Source organism: Cyprinodon tularosa, unplaced genomic scaffold (genome assembly GCF_016077235.1).
Source record: "Cyprinodon tularosa strain WSP-4 unplaced genomic scaffold, ASM1607723v1 ctg54, whole genome shotgun sequence".
NCBI lineage: Eukaryota > Metazoa > Chordata > Actinopteri > Cyprinodontiformes > Cyprinodontidae > Cyprinodon > Cyprinodon tularosa.
Genome location: NW_024039274.1, coordinates 722,378 through 741,016, shown reverse-complemented (window position 1 = coordinate 741,016; position 18,639 = coordinate 722,378). Strand labels below are relative to the sequence as shown.

The 18,639-nt window shown below is 37.5% G+C and overlaps 1 protein-coding gene across 5 annotated transcripts in view; it reads left to right on the top strand.

The window, feature by feature from the left end:
- Positions 1-18,639, top strand: part of slc4a11 (solute carrier family 4 member 11) — a 212,185-nt gene that overhangs the window by 52,854 nt on the left and 140,692 nt on the right. For 4 of the 5 annotated variants that reach the window (XM_038304653.1, XM_038304656.1, XM_038304655.1 and 1 more), the window contains exon 2: positions 14,079-14,129. The exons of the other annotated variant lie outside the window; for it this stretch is intronic. In XM_038304653.1, coding sequence (XP_038160581.1) covers positions 14,079-14,129 — 51 coding nt within the window. The remainder of the gene's footprint in view (positions 1-14,078; positions 14,130-18,639) is intronic. 5 annotated transcript variants of the gene reach the window in all.

The window sequence follows — 18,639 nt, the reverse complement described above, 5'->3', positions numbered from 1 at the left end:
CTCTTACCCTCTTCACTTAAGAGACTCTGCCTCACCTCTTCAGTGAATTTCAGGGTTCTTCTCTTGCGAGGGCTCAAACGTCTGTCTCCCATGTACTCCCAGGAAGATTGTCATTAAAATCTCTCTTTTTTTTTTCTTTTTTTTTTCAAAATTTAAAAATTTCCAAAAAACACATTTAACAGATTTTTTTTGATGATCCAAACAATCAGAATGTCCTGATTTACTGACATCTTGATATAAAACAAATAAAGACTTACTGAAGGTTTACATGTTCTGAACACTTGCAAAATACATAGATTATTTAAAGTTCCCACCAAAAATTTCTGAGGATACCATGTTAGCCACAAGCTGATTCTACAACACTGGTGTTGTTGTCATCTTAATGGCAGATTATACTTCAGCAACCGCACACATCAAATGTCACTTGGGTCTGGTTGCGAACCAGTGTTGCTGGTATGCTTCTGCAACGTCGGTCTGGAATTTCTAGGGACTCACAGCAGTTTCTCGCTAAAGTGCAAGGGGGAGCCTTTTTGAGAACTCGCAATAACCTTGGCGGATGGTCATGAGAACTTTGGCAGCTTTTCCAAAACAACAGTGGTGCTTCTGCAAGATATCACGGTAACGGAAATGGATCTAGAGTTGCTAGACATCGAAGAGGATAAGGTTCTGTTAATGGAGTTGGAAATAAAGACCAATTAACCTTTCGTCATAGTTGTCCATTGTAGTTGTTCCTCGGTTTTTAAAAATGGCGTGCCCTGGCAACGAATCGAGCAGGACGACAACACAGACAGCCAGAAAGGCATACCAAGGACCAATCACAGCTGCTTTTTGTCTGCGCACTGCCGCTTGAGGTCTGTGCACGTTTGCGACCGTCCGAGGCATGGTCAGCATTTTTTTGAGGTGCAGTGGTTACAGGACCTCTGCGCGGGGGGTGTGGTCGCGCACAGAGACAGATTTGATGGTTGCAGAGGCTATGCGTCAGAAGCATAAATTGGCCTTTCGAAAGCCAAAAAAGATCTGTATCTGCTCCACCTTAGTAATTAACCTCTCAGATGACATGGCTAACACCAGCCATGACAATATTAGTTGCAAAGGTACAGAGAATACTATGATTTGTTGGTCTCAGGCTCCTATTGAGATTTATTTCAGTTTAAATCACACAACTTACACGACCATCACTGTAGCAAATCCCTGGCTAGGAAAGTCACTATTGACCGTGCTGAAAGGTACTTAATGATCTGAGTGCTTTTTTAATTTTGTTTTTTTAACTGTTTTTCTGTTTGTTATCTTTTTCTCTTTATTTCAACGGCATAGTTCAGTTTTACCTGTTAAGGTTACTATTTTTTGGTTGACAAAAAGATGGTTCAAGGTTAAAGAGGCAAACGATAGGGTAATCTGCTGATTATTTCATTTTATTCAGTTTAAATGGATTGCAATACTTCATTTAAATGTATTTGTGTTTTCTTTAAAGAGATTTGGTTAAGATATGGTTGGTTGTGATTAGGGTTGGGAATTGAAAAGATTTTCACGATTCCGATTCCCTTTTCGATTCTATGAAACGATTCGATTCTTTATCGATTCTTTTTTCGATTCCATTTTGGGGAAAAAGGAGAACAAACAGTTTGATTATCAGAATCAACTTTGTTTACTTAACTATTGCACAATCTTACAAAATCAACAAGATCAAGATGTCCACAGGAAATGTGAAACTGGAGTAACATCCGTGTTTAAATGAAAAATGAATACAAGAACAAACTTAATAACCAAAAATGTCTAATAACAAATGATGGGATAATAACCTATTTTAAATAACAAAAAATACTAATTATAAAACAGTAGTAGGGAAAATTAACAGTTATTTTGCAGAAAGATGAGCATATCTGCTTTTTCTGGAAGGATACGGGATCTTTCAGGGCTTATGGTGTCTCCAGCCGTGGAGAACACCATCTCAGATGGGATGGAGGAAGCCTGCACACAGAGGTAGTTTTCAGCCATTCCAGACAGCAAGGGCATTGTATCTTGCTTGTTCCACCACCACAGTGTGGCGCTATCCCTGCAGGGGATGGAGGGCAAGCTTTTATAGAGCTGGATTTCCTGATCTACCCTCTGGGCTAAGGAAAGACGGGGCTTTGATTCACAAAGTGACCGCAGCTCGTTGTCTTCCTCCTCGAATAGTTCTCCCAACTTGCGTAACTTACGTAACTTACGTAACTTACGTAAAAAAACGTGACGTAAGTCGTGCTCCCAGGAGACGGCGCTCTAGGCTCTGGTGCTGCGGGAATCGAAAAAAGAATCGTTCAGCGAGCTGCCAAACGATGCCATGGAATCGGAAAAAATGGAACCGGTTCTGAACAGGAACCGGTTTTCGATTCCCATCCCTAGTTGTGATGCAGACAGCTGAGACCTGTGGGGTTCTTACAGAGCGTAGTTTTAACAGAAGTTACATTTTGAAAGACTGAGCCAATTGCAGTGGAGGAAGAAAGAGTAGGGGTGCAGCAATTAGATATAGTTCCTGTCCACATTTCCCCCTGTAGTTTCTTCACTACAACCCCTTTCTGTGTTTCATGCTGGCAGAGACTGGGGTTGGGTGTTATTTGAGGATAATGATGCGGAGATTCTTTATTGTAGACAAGTTTTACAGAGCATCAACTTTAATTTTCAGAATTAGCGATCTTTAACCTTATTATTTTCTGGAGATTTATAAAATTCTCTTGCCGCCTTTTCTCCCCATAGATTAGATTTTTGGTCTTATTTTACCATAACAGAATTATGTCCTACATTTTCTGACTCTTTATTTTTCAATTTTATATTCTGCATGACTTTTATTATGCATCTTGAATGCTGTAAATATACATCCAGTGTGAGCATTGAGCGTAGGAATGGCTGATCCAACAGCCCAAATGTATCACAAATTTACAGAAAGTGCATGATTGGCTTTTGACATATTGTGATTGACCAAGTATTGAAATTGCAATATGATATATTGAGCAGCTCCTACTAGAGGATATGTTTTTTTTTTTTATAACCAGCAATATTTTAAATAATTCAATGAAGACTCACTGGATGCTACATAAAGCATGAACAGATATTCATTGTTACTTTAACCCTGAACTTGTTCTGTCTGAAATAAGCCATTTATTCATCAACCATTTCATAGTTTAATACATTGCAACCTCAAACCTTAATGTATTTATGAGACAAAATAATTTGTAATGGATCAACACAAATGATTGTGTTTTATAAGTAGAAAATTATTCACAGGTTTTTATAAAAGCTTTCAAGATGAAAAAAAAGTATATATTTTTACTTTATTTGTTTCCTCTTCAGCTAGGATCAATGGGAAGTATCTCTATTGACAAAAATCTAAGTTATGCTACAGATCATCAGTAGGATTTAACCCTGGGCTGTGTTTTGACCAGTCTAATAAAATAGTGTAACTGTTTAAAGAAGAAATGGAGGTTTTTAAATTTCAAAGGAATTTTTCCTGGTTAAATAAAGGCAACATGTTAAAATAATTTTTTTGTTCTAACCCACTCCGTTGTTGCCTTGGTTTTATGTTTATGGTCTTGGTCCTCCTCGTAGGTAATTGCTGCTTTGAATTAATCAACACTGAGAAAGTAAAATAATTTCATAAGTGCCAAAGATGTTAAAAATATATTTAATTTTGTCCAAAGTAACAGACTTTCTTCTTCGCCAACGATGGAAATGCCAATGCACTGAAACTCCCTCTGCAACGTCTCAACTGCTCCCGACACCATTTAACTATGGAAGCTGAATACAGACTAAAGCAAGTCTCTTTAGCTGATAAGGCGGACATAAAAGCTTTGATCGAAGATACTCATTCTACAAAGCGATGGACAGGAAGAAAATACATTTTTGAGGATACCACTTGTTAGACGCAAGCTGATGCTTAAACAGTGGCGTTGTCAACTCCTTAGAAAGCCTGAAGACTTTTGTATCTCCTCCAGCTTAGTAAAGAGCCTCTTGATGACATGGCTAACACCAGCCATGACGATTTTGGCTGTAAAGGCACAGAGATGACAATGATTTGTAAGTCTTAGGCTTCTGTTGAGGTTTATTTCACAGTTTAAATCACACGACTTAGATGAACACCACTATAGCGAATCCCTGGCAAGGAAAGTCACTATTGGCTGTCCTAAAGGTACTTGATGATGTCATCATCTAATATCCATATTTGTTCCAGCTTTGGTCAAGAGAGAAAAAACTACATTTGTAAGACAGGAAGTGGTGAGCAGGACCATGTGTTTCATTTCTCAAATGATCCCAATGAGATGATTTGGTAACTAAATAAGTTACATAAATCACTTTTATTTTATCAACCTGTGGACAGGGTGAATAAGCAACTTAGTCTGTGGGTGCAGCCTCCTTCAGACTTCAGAGGATGTCATCAAATCATCCTCTAGACCGAGAGCCTGCTTTAAAGGCAGTGGTGAAGTAACCAGGTTCGGAAGGAATCCCAATATTTGATTTGTTGAGCCAAACCAGCCAATAATTATTTTTTTTCTACCTAAAAGTCAGACTCATTACAGTGACAGTTGATAGCTGTGACTAGGTGGATTAGAGCAACATACTGTCAATCTGATAGATGGCACATTGATAGGAGATATACGTTGCCTAACAACTCTGCTTTGCTAATTTTACTTGCTTCCACTAGGAAAAAATAACATTACACTCTCAAGAGGTGGGATTTTCTTAAAAATAGCCCATTAAGAGACAGTTTACTTTCAGGTTGGTTGCACCCTCAAAGTGACAAAAGTTGACAACAGGAACGTTTCCACATGGGATCGGAGGGAATCTACAGGAGCATGAAAAGCAAGAGAAAAGAGAAGGAGCAGGAACTCATGCTTGTGACATTAGAGGGGCTCATGGTGTTTAATCTGCACTCACAGAACGTTCAAAATGGGGGTTGAGAGTACTTTAGCTGCATGTTAAAAAAAAAATGCTCCTATCAGTATTTATTGTTTGTGTGCTCTGTTGGCAGAATCCAATCCTTTCTGCCCATATCAGTACAGGCAAGTGAACTGAAAACAACAGAAATTCACATGAATGGAAAGCGTAAAGAACTTTGGATTAAGGAATTAACCACAGTTCTCTGTAACTTAAGTGAGGTATCTCACTATGGGGCATGCCCCCCCAGCACTGTCTCCAGAAGCTTTAAAACATCTTAACAGTCTTTACCAGCCAACAAAAGTGCCATCTGCCTTTTGAGGAGGGACTTTCTCCCAGTATGAGAACCGGACATCCTGCTGGTGATCTAAGTGCGCCTCTTCCTTGCTCCTGGCAAGTAGGGTGATCTGGTGATGTACCTCACCTCACATTTTGTCTTTCAACATTCGTCTCGGTATCTCACTATGGGATATTGCGAATCCCATAGTTGCCAGATAAGCTTGCTCGAGGACTCCAGAACCACAATCATAAAGGTGAAGATCCCGCAACCAGAACTGTGTGGCCTAGTGTGGGTGTGATTTACATCCAACCTATAAAACCAAGTGAAGGTGTGAGTTGAATGAACCTGCAGGGGGTGAAAGGCCCTTAATCTTATACAGTAGTAGCCATTCAAAATGTCCCCACTTTCCTTGATGGGCCCTTGGCTGGTCCCCCACAGTTCCTTTTTAAATCATAATCTCTGTACTAAAATATTCTTTCTGTCATGATTTGTGGACATTAAGATCCAAAGATAAGTGTTGTGTCCTGGTCAGACCCTGCAATTCAATGAAAGGGTTGAGTCAGAGTAAGAAATGCACCTGTTAAATGCACGCCCAGGTGAAGGAGGGGGTCACTTCAGTGGCTGGAAGTTGAAGGGGATTCTGCTGGAAGTTGGAGTGAAGTGGGCTGCCATTTGGCTGGCGTTTGACTTGGAAGGGCCATTTTGAATGGCTGCTACTGAAAGCCAAGTAAGAGACGTTGATTTGTGAGGGGCTTCTCTTCAAGTCGTGAAGATTGTGATACAAACATCTGCCAAGATTTGTGGAAAACAGATGTTTTCTCCACATACATCACTAGAGCTTGCAATGGACAGAGTGGTTGCAGTTGTTCATGCTCCTGAGAGGAAATTGGAGGCTGGTAGAAGCCATAAACTCAAGATGGCAGCATGACAGAGCTGGGTTGATAACTTTTAGTATGAAAGCGGGGTTGGGTTTCAGGACCACCTTAGAGTCCCCACTGAACTGCATACATCCTGGAGAACATACAAAGAGAACAATCCTTTTCTTTTAAAGTAGGTTACATGTCTTGTATATAAAAATAAGCCAGTGACTCTTCCTTGGAGCATCCAGGATATCCAACATGAAAGTATAACTCAGTCTTCAATCAGTGGTTTATGATTAGTGATGAAGATAAGAGCAGCTTGATAGACAGCTATAAGGGTTCTTATGTAAACCATCTCTTTAATTTACACACACCCACACACCCCGACTCACACCCCACACACCCACACGCACATTCAGTTAACAATTGTTGTAGTCACAAACCTTTTTTTTCTACATTAGAGAAAAAAATTTCTTAACAAGTCTCCCCAAATGAAAAGTCAGTTATCAGTTAAGACACCAGGGTATGTTTATGCATGAACCACTTCTATCCAGAGTTGTCAGTGAGGGGGCCATATTCAATTATCTTCTTGATTTAAAGAAAATAAATAAATAAAAGAAGCTGCACCAATTTTTACTTTTATCTAAAGACCCTTAGCTATAATTAATTGTGGAGCATGTCAAAGCTTTGTGAATTCTTAACTGAAATGAGACTTGATGCACAAAATAAATAACTGTATCATCAGCATAAGATGTAAACTGGCATCTGACACCCTTATACTAGATTATTAACAGATGATGAATAAGAGGGGACCCAGTACTTAACTTTGTGGTTATCTCTTGCAACTATTACAAATTAAGAACATGGACCATCACATTTCATGCACTGAGTTCTGGTACTGAGGTAATTTGTGAACCATGTAATTGCTTTTCTGTAAACGCTGATTGAGTGGAAGTATGCAGCATCTCAGCAATAAAAGAGAAAACATGTTAAAATTAAGTTTGAAAAAGTCCCTTTCGGTTTATAAAAAATTCATCCCTCAGATCTCAAGAATCAAAATGAATCGAAAAACTGTTTTACATTCCAAGCCAGTTAAAGTGAGCACTATGTGGCTTTTTGTTGTCAATGATTTCACATGAATCCTTCTTGCAGCTTGATAAGGTTATCAAGTGCATTTATTTTTGTTTTTCTGAACTTGTCATTTTATAGGAAATCTCTCTACAAAATGCCTGTGCACGCTTTCATAACGCCATTTCAAATTGGAAACCTTTATCACTATAATTAGGTGTGAGCTCCTGGTGAATTAAGTACATCAGTCTTCTGCTGGTTGGCGAGAGAATGAATACAAATTGTTCTGTCCATTTGTCTTTGAATTGTCCATTTTAATTGTCTACTTTTCCATTTGCAGCAAATTTGGAACACGTTATTTTCTTCCCATCTAAACCACTATTGCTGGGGAAGTATCAATTAACAAACCACTCTCAAAGTCAAAGTAAAAACGTGCTGCTTACTCACCAGCAGTGATTTCAGAATGAGACAGTGACAGGCTGTCCACACGTCCTTGTCATGGAAATGAGACTCTGCATTGCTAGATTACTTGGCTGATTTATCTACACTTTATTGTAAAAACAAAAAATACAGCACCATGCTGCCCTGGTCTGTAAACATGGATACAGCTAAAAATAAAGTTTGTAGGTAATAAGTAAGTGGCTCTGATGTAAGGCCCATCTATCTAAATATAGGGTGACATCTACAGCAAAAGTTACAGTAATTACTTTTTTTTAGCATTAAGCAAATTGTTGCCAGCAAAGAGCACAGGAAGAAGAACATTGGAAGAAAAAAAAGCAATCTTGAAACAAATCGTAGAAAAAAAAGGATGGTCAAAAAAACTTTTTTTTTTTTTTTTCCAAACATCCCCAACTCCATTACTCCCTGAACTTCCGCAGTTTCTTTGTTTCTTGTCTTTCATTAGAAGACAAACTGATTATTCTCATTGTGTCTGGGCATTCTTGTCATGGTTACTAAGATCACACGATTAACTTTTACAATCTTTGTTTTCAAATTTTATTTTTTCAAACTTCTCTTTTTCAAGACTTAGAAATTGCATTCCTTTTAATTAGTTTTACAGATCACATTCCCTTAACCTCAGCCATTATAAAGACTTGCTTTTGAACAACAAAGATGTTGCTAAAGTCAGTGCACAGCAGTAGAAATGTGCCTTTCCTTTCCTTTCCTTGATCTGTAAAATGCAATTTGACACAAACGCACTTTGGTAGACTCAATTTGAAATAGATAAACTAATACAAAAAATGAATTGAATACACATAAACCTTTCAGGATTTACATTTTTAAAAATTTTGAAAACCATGTATTAGTCTCTCTACTTGAAATAAAGATCGACTGATACGTTTTTTGTAAAGTCAATGCCTATTATGACATCAGTGAGGGAGGATCACTGATATATGCTGCCAGTTTTTGGGCCCAATATTTCCGGTTAGTATTACTTTCTTTTCTTGTTACACAAGTATCAGTTAAAACAACAAGAAACATTTAACATCTACAATCAATAGAAAATAGAGGGAACAGCATCAGTAAGAGATCTAAAGGCATGGCAGCTAAATGCACTAATGAATCAGCAAACGCCTGCGCATATCAGCCAATGCATCACTCAGTCTCTAATATAAAATCCTGATAACTACATTGAAGTTTAGGGATGTAATATCACAACATCTAAAATAAATTTAAGGTATATAAATGCTTTCACAAGGCACAATTCCAAATATTTCCAAGCAATATTTAAAATGATCCTATAGAAACATTATTAAACTGTACTATGAACACCATTTTCTCTTTACCCTAACTTGCTGCTCTGAGTCCTCCAAGAGTAAAAACATTTCTACATTTTGTGAGAGGCTTTCATTTCTGCAACAGCTTCGAAGATGGTCTGTTTCTGTTTCTGACTGTTATTAAGGCGGACTCACAGGCAGTTTATCAGATTAACACTGTAGACAGACACAGATAACTTCATGTCATAACTCCTACGTTATTTGTCAGAGGAAAAAACATGGAAAAAAAAATTATGTAAAAGTTTGCTCCTCATATGTGCTCTAGGAGTCATGCTTACAAACTAGTAAAATTCTTGTCTACCCTAAAAAAAAAAATTCAAAACAATTTTAGAAGTAAGTAAAATACCAGGTAATAACTACTTTACATAATATTTTTAGAGCTAAAAGTATGATGCAAGAAGTAAAAGTAAGAATTTTTAGTCTGTTATTTGACAAACGAAATCTTACCATTCTTAACCTTTACTTTCCCCTACCAAAGGCAATCAAATTGTCAGTTTGATCGTGTATTTTGATAAACAACTTGCATTTCTCATGATATTTTTCCCACTTTTGAAAATAGATCAAAATGACCTCATATTTGTGTAGATTTTGGTGAGAAAGTTTTGATGAGTCAAATTTCCTTTCCCTGTTTCTCTCAGTCCAACGGTTTTCTGCATCACTTCTCAGCCTGCTGCAAAACCAAAAGTGGTTGGGTGTGTTTTGATGTTTTTGTACTTGACACACTGCATATGTGTCAATATTTAAGTTTCAATGTTTGATTGATATAGTTATTTAACTATCCCTGCTAGAATCTAAGGAAAAGAAAAAAAATTTACTAAAAAGGAAATAACATCCCTTCCCGCTTCGTTTTCTCTTTTTATTCTAAATGATAAAACAAACTTCAGAGCTTTTATTCGAGTCATCGGTTCTCTCTAACACTCCCCACACCCTCCATGCCGTGAAAAAAGAAGAGATGCATGCAGTAGGCTAACCAGTTTTGACTTCCTGCCTGCATATCAGCAGCTTCCTCTTTCTTGAAATGTTATCATAAATCTTTCTGCATGAGGTCGTCTGATGTGTTTCTTGCAGGAGTTGTTTTTTTCTTCTTCACTCATATATTATAGTAATTTCTGTGTACCTCTTCACTAATGAAATATATAATTTTCAGAAAAACTAAGAATGTCAAAAGCTTTTAAAACTCACCAAATTACATTTTAATTTTCAGACATTAGTTGTTGCTTAGTATATCTTTAAGAAAAGCATGAATATTGTTGAATATTTACTGTATGTATGGATGGATGATAAAGTAAAGATGATATATATCTCCGTTCCCTTACAGCTGTATGTGCTCTCAGCTGAGGACATCACAAAGTGTTGAATGGTCTAAAAATAATGACTTTAAAATTAGACCAAAGGAAATATTCAGAAGCACAAATCTTGCAGCGTTTGTTGTTTTTACATGTAGCTGCTGTGACGTGAGGCACTGTGCGTGATTTTAGTTCAAGCTTCCTGTAAAACTTTCTACCAGCAAAGAGGATTTCAGAAGTTTGTGACACAGTTAAAAAGATGAAAACGCCAGTTGTGTATTGATGAGTGAAAGTGTAAAAACTTTTACGGAATGAGTCCTTTAGATTTGGGTGGTTTCGTTGTGGTTTTCCTTGCAGTACCAGGGCTGCGTATCATCAGAAAAATACATGATTATTGCTGAAAATAACACAGTTTATAATGATCAAGTCATAGTTTGCTTTTCTCTTTCTTTATCGTTATAAAATATCTTCACCAGTCTCCATCAGCTTTCGTAACTCAGCCATTAAAACAAACACAGAGCGTTTAAGGGCAGTAGAGTTCATTCTACTTGACAAATATGACAAATATGTTATCAGTATGCAGTACAGGACTGGATGACACTTGAAGTGTTATTTCCTTCTAAATTTTGCATCCACCCATTCCTTTGAGATTGTCTGACATGTTGACAAGGATTATATGGAATATAACATGCTGCTCTGCCCATTACTGCAGATTACTGCAGCACTTTCTGACAGAACATGACACTCGTCACAGGCTGGTATTAGATTCCTACAGTACGATGATACTGAATAAACATTATTTTGAAACAAAAGAGCAGCCATCATTCCACTGTTCTTAAAACATTGCAGCATATTAGCTAAAAAAAACAATCTTTTCCTCAAATTTTACATTTTATTTTGATTTTCACACATGTACCCAAGCATAGATAAATTCTTTAAGAGGTTACTTCATAGAGAAACAGCCAGGATATCTGGTAAGATAGAGCCTGTGGGTCCTTGGCCTGGAAAATGTTGAAGACCCCTGACATAAAGATAATAATGCACATACAGAAGCCAAAAATGGGCTTAAATTAAACGTAACAGTTTTTCTAGAGGCATTTTAACACCTTAACGAGACTTGCTCAGTTGAGGGGCCTTACTTGTGCCAGATTGCCAATCTCAGAATTATGTGAAACATTGACCAGCTTTTAGCCTTTTTTAGCCTTTTAGGATTTTTCTTTAAGAACCATAAAATGACAAACACTCAATTATTACATCAAGTTATTGTTTTTTCTATTCTTCCTGACAGGTGTAGATGTTAAATATTTACATAAGGAGTGGAGATGATGCCTCTTTGTGTGTGAGAGAGAAGAAATTGACATCAAGAATGGTTTAACTATTTTAAAACAGACAACATTAGAAAAGATGCCACCTTTAGCATTTTATATCGTCTGCTATAATATAAACTAAATCAAATTGCCTAGATATATTTTTCCAACATGAATGTGAATTCATAGTTCAGAATATTGACTGAACTGCAAGGCATTTTGGTAAAGCTTGAGTTTGAAACATGTTAGTATACAAATAGCCACAATGTTCAAGAAGAAAACAGTAATTTCTGAGCCCTCTGCCCCCTCCCACTACCTTCTTTATTCTGCATGAACTCATAATGTCTCTATAACCTTCAAAATGTCCCTGCTTTTTTTCTGCCTTGACTTAGCTGTGCAATCTTCATGCTGTACATATCAGTAACCGTAACATTTAGAAAAAAAAAGAAATCAAAATGTTGCACTCTAAATTACTTCACTGCATTTTTAATCAAAGGCTCTGCCAGATTATAGGTTTAATTTCAAACTGATATAAACACCATTTTGAAAATAGTACCAGTGCAAATGATTGCCTGCCTGGAAGAAAATCTCTCTATGGATTACCACAGACTATTTTCATAGAGCCAGGACCTTAGCTGAGGCAGTGTGAGTGCTTTGTGTTCAGATTGTACTTATTCCTTTTTAAATGCTTTTGACATTTATTATAACAAGAAAAACTTTATCTGGGTTTGTTACAGTGGAGATAAGGATATGGCTGCAGTATGCAACAAAATGTTCACTTTTTAACATCTGTACTGGCTGTTCTTCAACAAGTAAAAAAAACAAAAAAACATTTTCTTTAATTTCGACAATTTTGTTTTGCGCCTCTGGTTTAAAATGTTTTTCATTTAATGTTTTTCTTCTACCATTATTTATTTTTAGATAGTGAAACTTCTTTTGGGCAATTTTAACTCTTCCCATATAACAGAGTAAAAGTTTAACGAAACTACAGCTTGCACAGTTTTTTGTAACCATATTTGTCAAAATCATTATCACAGGTACTGTTAGAAAAACAAATATGCTAACTTAAGTGGTTTGAAAACTGGTCACCATATGTGCAGATGTTGGTGTGCAGCAGTTTTGTCTAAAGTCAGATCAAGGGTTTGAGTTCTGCATGTTTTAGATGTTCCCCTTCTTTGTCTGTGGTTTCTTGTATTTTCCTTGTTGGTTTTAATGTTAAAAAAAGATTGATACACGGATTCAAAATGATACAGAAAAAAAATTATTTACTGTATATGTGAGATTTCATTTTATGCACTGCATAGAATTTATTTTTATTTTTTGTGAGCTGGGAATGTACAAGCATTGTGCAATTGTGCAGCTTAGAGGAAACCTTGTCCATGATTATCTATATCACCAAGACTATCGGCTGGCTTTGAAGTAATTCTGGCAAACCATCCGGCACCTCCACAGGGAAAACGGTACATTGCTAACACTATTTGCCATGGAAGTGGAGAGCTGCTGACCTTTAAAGAGGATATTGTTGGATGGTGGAAGGAATACTTTGAGGATCTCCTCAATCTGACATGCCCTCCGTGGTGGAAGAGGACACGGGGTGCATGGGGCTGGATTTGTTCATCACCCAGTTGGTCAAAAACTCCATGGTGGCAAGGCTTCTGGGAGGGATGAGATCTGCCTTAGAATTCTGGATATTGTCGCGTGGAGGTCTGGTACAGTTCCCCCGAGTTGGCAGACTGGAGTGTTGGTTCCCCTGCATAAGAAGGGGGACTGAAGGGTGTGTTCCAACTACGGAACTACGGGAGTTTGCCCAACATTCATTTTGTGGACCTGAAAGAAGCATTTGACCTTATCCTTCATCGTCCCCTGTGGGGGTTTCTTCAGGAGTACAGAGCCTGAAGTCCTTTACTAGAGGCTATCATATTTCTGTAGAAGTGGAGCAAGACTTTGATCTGTATTGTTGGCATTAGTTCAGACTTGTTCCTGGTGCATGTTGGAGAGAGCATTTATTCTCTCCAACATGGATGTTTGGGAGAGGCTCTGATTAGAGCTGCTTCTCCACATTGATAGGAGACAGCGGACATGGCTCATAATCTTTTTGGATGTTCCCTGGATGCCTCCCTCAGGAGGTGTTCCATTCACGTCCCACTCGGAGGTCGTCAAGGGAATCAAATTTAATTTTCTAAAAAAAAAAAAAATCTTTGTGATCTTCTCTGTCAATTCTAATGAAAGTTGATTAACTAATAACAAACATAGTTGTTTGTTGCAGCCCTGTCATTGAATGGAAAATAATAGAAACCTACAGCTATCACAAAAAATCAAACTTTGGCTCAAGAACATTTGAAGGGAACATTTGAGTCTTGATAGATGGCAGGTGTTATTCTAAATAAACATAACATTTCCAAGCACACAAAAGCCCAAAACCGCAAAAAGAAAAACAGAATAATTGTGCCAGTTTGTATTTATAACCATTCCCCATATCAACTCTATATCAAGTACAACATAATTACAATAAAGGGTGGTACGTCCTGGGCCTTTTATTGTTGCTCAGGTTTCCTCCCATAATGGCTTTTTTTTCTGTGCTGCTCTTGCAGAGGCGCCTCCATCTGGGATGTCCAAGAATGGATACTTCTTTCAAGAAATGGGTGAGTCTGTTTCACTAAAACACACTGATGACCTGTTTTTATGCAAGCTAGTCCTTAATGATTTTAAATCGGGGAAACAAAACAAGGGATCTGTTCATCTGAGCTGTAGTTGTAAATGAGCCCCAATGTCTGATTCATTACAGTAAATTTGTGTTTTCAAGATGTTTGTGTGAACCTTTTTTGGCCATAAGCATGTTTTCTGATTTAAAGGAGAAGTGCAGGAAAACACAGAAACAGTAGCAAAGAGTGCTCCCAGCTCTCACTATGCTGCGTGTGGATATAAATAATGAACTTTTCTCTAACAGCGGTTTCATTACCTTCAAGCCAAGGAGAGACTTCCAATTAGTATTTTCAGCCAAAGCAGTCAAGATGGAATATACTTGCATTGGATCTCCCTCTCTCCCTGAGCCAATTATTCCCTTCCTGTAAAACACCAATTCACTCAGCAGATTCACAGAAGGCTCCCTGCTGCAGATGAGCATGGCTGTCTTTATTAGGCAACATTTTATCAAAATATGAATGCAATTACATTATTGTTGGTATGTAAGCATTACCCACCATCATCATTGCGGGGTTTCATTAGAGATTGGTCCAAAATGCTTAGCAAAGGTATGCGATAACCAAGGGGTGACTCATGTTCTGATGTAAAGATTTTTACTTGAGACAAACTGTAATTTAACTCCTTTCATTTTAAAACTGAAAAAATACTCATCATATTAGGCCCTTTTGAGTGCCTGGAATCAATTCCTTTAAAATCATTCCGTGTTAATACAGTCAAATGGTGTCCTGGTCATATTCTTTCTGTTCCTTTATACCTAGTCTAAATGGTTTAAGTTTTGGTAGCTGGAATTCAGTCAGCAAAAAAGTCTATGATCTGAAACAAAATGTTATCTATTCCAGAACACGTCTGTCCTATCACTAATGCATGCAGTGTGCTGGTTAGTGACACATCACTGCTCTTTTCAGCAGGGATGTCCCGATCTGATATTGACATCGAAAATCGGCCTGTCATCTAAAAAGATTATAATCTCGGAATATGGGCATGCATCGAAAACCTCCTGTACCAGCAGGCTGATGTAAACACTTTACTTCTGTTAGTTTCTATTTAAATAGTTTGTAACTCATTGCTTAATAATTAACAGGATAGATATTTTCTCTTTTAGAGTATTTTGTCTTCATTAAGTCTTTTCTAAAATGCTACACTGCCAAAAAGACTAAAGTTAGAATTATTCATGCTGATATTGTATTGAGTAAAGCTGCAGAATTAGTTTCGTATAGAAACTAAAAAAGTTGTGTCCCTACTTTTCAGCAGCAGGAATTGCATTTGATTTGGAGAGGGGAGGACTCAAGTTAAATGACTTAGACAAGAGACACTGATTTAATGACTTTAAACTTCACTTCAAATAATGTTCTGAGCCCTGGCTTGGACTGTTACACCAATTACCTTAACTGGATTTGAACCTGTGACACACACTTCATACGGGTGGTTTAAATCCCTGAAAAAGCTTGAATTTTAACATTGTGTGTTTTAAGGTTTAAAAAATGCTTGAATTTTGTGTCTGGTTCTTGTAAATGCTTGATATTGTATTCACACCTATTTCACAATAGAAGTCTCACTTAATATACCACTTATTAAAGAGAGAAAAATAAAATGGTGAAATGTATTTCTTTTTTGTAACTTTGTCTGGTGCCATAATAGTCTGTTGTCATGATGACGTGGCTACCGAGTGGACAGAGCATTGAAGAACATGCCGGGAGGGTGTTGTTTTAATCAACTATGGCTGGAAAATCTAAAATATCGACTGGCTCAAACATGGAGCAAACCAACAATTCACAAAAGTGCAAAGTATGCAGAACATTGATTTTCTCAATGTCCGCACTCCCCAGTTACATGAAAAGTGAGTCAAACAGGCTCCGACTACCACATTATCTCTAAATGGTATCTTTTATTTATTTGTACTAAACCTTAGCTGCATGCTAAGCATAGGTAATATAGAAGCACTGCAATAGATGTTGAAGCGGTTGGTGATTCTGACAAGGTGTGATGCTAAATGAGTTATCCCCGCCAGAATTTATATGCACTGCATTGCATCAGCATTTAGCAAGGAGAGAAAAAATCTGGTCAACTCCTCCTCATTTCTAACCGATTAGACGTGGAAATAGAAGATTGTTGCTGCATTATCATTCATTTGGCAAGTTAAAACTGAAAATTTAACACGTTATCCAGTGGTATTGTATTGTATTGTTTGAAAAGATGGAGGAAGTTTGCCTGATGAATAATCACATCTGTTAAAACTCGATTAATCCCTCAGTATAACAGGTGCTGTGGTCCTTTCCAGATGTCTAATGAAAATATGTGCTTTGAATTATAAGGTTGTCTGGTGTCTTTTTGCTGAAACCGAAAATCCACCTTTCTGAGTCATTCACAGCTTTCTGTTTGTTTGTCTTTATTTTTCTTATGCTAAATGGATCATGTAAAACAGATTTGAAGTGTGATCTGAATAAAGTTACTGCTAAAATTATTCCCATCTGTCAGATTCATGAGATTTTGCTAAGTAGTTTTATGAAATAATATTCAGTAATATCTAACTTTAATCAAAACTACCTACAGTAAACTGATCTTGTTTATGTTATCAAATTCAAATTGAAGACAGATAGCAGAGGCACACACAGTTAATGAGGTTGTGTATATATTAAATGCAGCGAGAAGTCCTTTTTCTGTGCATCATTTAAAAAAAAGTTACAATTATGTATAATATTATATTTATATCCCACTTTGTGTGTCTGTGGGTGGGGGGGTTCAGTAAAGATTTCAGCAGTGTGCTTATGCTCTAAGGTTACTAGTACTCAGTTTTAATCCCACTGCCTCCACTCTGGGTTCCTGAGCAAGACCCTCAACCCCACACTGCTCCCCGGGTGCTGCACAATGGCAGCCCACTGCTCCACAAGGGGATGGGTTAAATGCAAAGGTAAATTTCTCCCCTGTTGGATCAATAAAGTTCAATAATTATTATTATTATCAACAATTACTCATTTTAAATTTGGAAACTAACCACTGAGTCCAAACTGACTGCAGGCACTTCTTACTCCTCAAATATTATTTGATTATGAAAAGGTATAAATTAAATTAAATTGTTTACATATCCAGTGTTGTTTTTGTTTTGCTTCTTTCATTAGTCCAAAAAACAAAAACCAACAAAATATGCCTTTGATCTGTTAGCCGGTCATGTCTGCAGAATGCATGTGGTGTCTCCAAATTTGCAGCCTCAATAATAAGGCTACTGTCTGACATTACAATAGCTACGTTTACATGGACACAACTAATCGGATTGAAGGCCTGATCAGATCAAAAATGTTTCATGTAAACATGTCAGACTGAAGATTCTAATCCGATTCGGTCCGATCGGATCTAAATTTAATTCCGAAAGAGAGAGGTGGTTTTTGCCGATCGCCATTCCGATTGGCGTCCATGTAAACACCCATTCGGATCTTAAGAGTAAAATAATCTTCACTGCGCATGTGTGCGACGTCAGCGTGACGTTTTTCCGCCTTGTCAACAACAGGAAACCACCGGTCTCTCTCGCTCTTGTTGTGAACAACATTGCGGGAGGAGTCTAGGAACGCCGACTTATACACTCAAGTTCATTTAAAGCTGCAGGAAGCAGGAATTTATCCTCCTCCTCTTCCTCTTTTCTCTCTCCACAGCCCACTCGCTCTCCCACGCCGGTTCAATCGCTCATTCTCTACATTTTCTCTCGGACATTTCGCTGCCAAGCGCTTTTTTCCTCCTCTCTCCGTTTTTCTTTCCGCTCGCTCCGAGCGCATCGTTTGTCAGGCCTCCCAAAAACCAGACGCAGACAGAACTGCCAAGTTTGGCAGGAAGTTCTGCGCATGCTTAAAAGATTTAATCTGATCCAACGCTTGGTACATGTATACACACGTCATGATCAGATCATTTCATTTAGTGTCCATGTAAACGGAGATTTTGAATTTCCGATCAACCAAGGTTTGGATCGGATCGGGGAAATTTTGCGCATGTAAACGTAGCTAATGTTTCATAAGCCAGGTTGGAAGCACCTAAGGGTTAAAGAACAACATCTAATTTAATTCTTTCAAGTGTTTTCAAAAAATCATGTTTGGTTGTTTTAGTTTGGCCAGTGAACAGGTTAAGCTCATCATCTAAAGAAAGAAAAGGCATTGTTTGTGTTCTTCTAACCATCACTTGTCTTGATCTCTCTGGAGTAGCTAGGACATCTTTCTATAAATATCTAGATGATCTAGACACATAACAGCTTAGATATACAAAACAGCATATGGAGATGATTATTCATCAGTAATTCACAATAAGTTTAAAACTTTTTAATGATGCGAGCATGCTTCTGAGTGGGAGTTAGTACTGTGTTGGAATGTCACAGCACAAAGTTCACCTCAAAGGGAACTGTGGAGCATCGCAAACTGTTTGAACCATGAACATCAGTCATTCAAGGTCTTTTTTTTTTTTTTTTTTTCC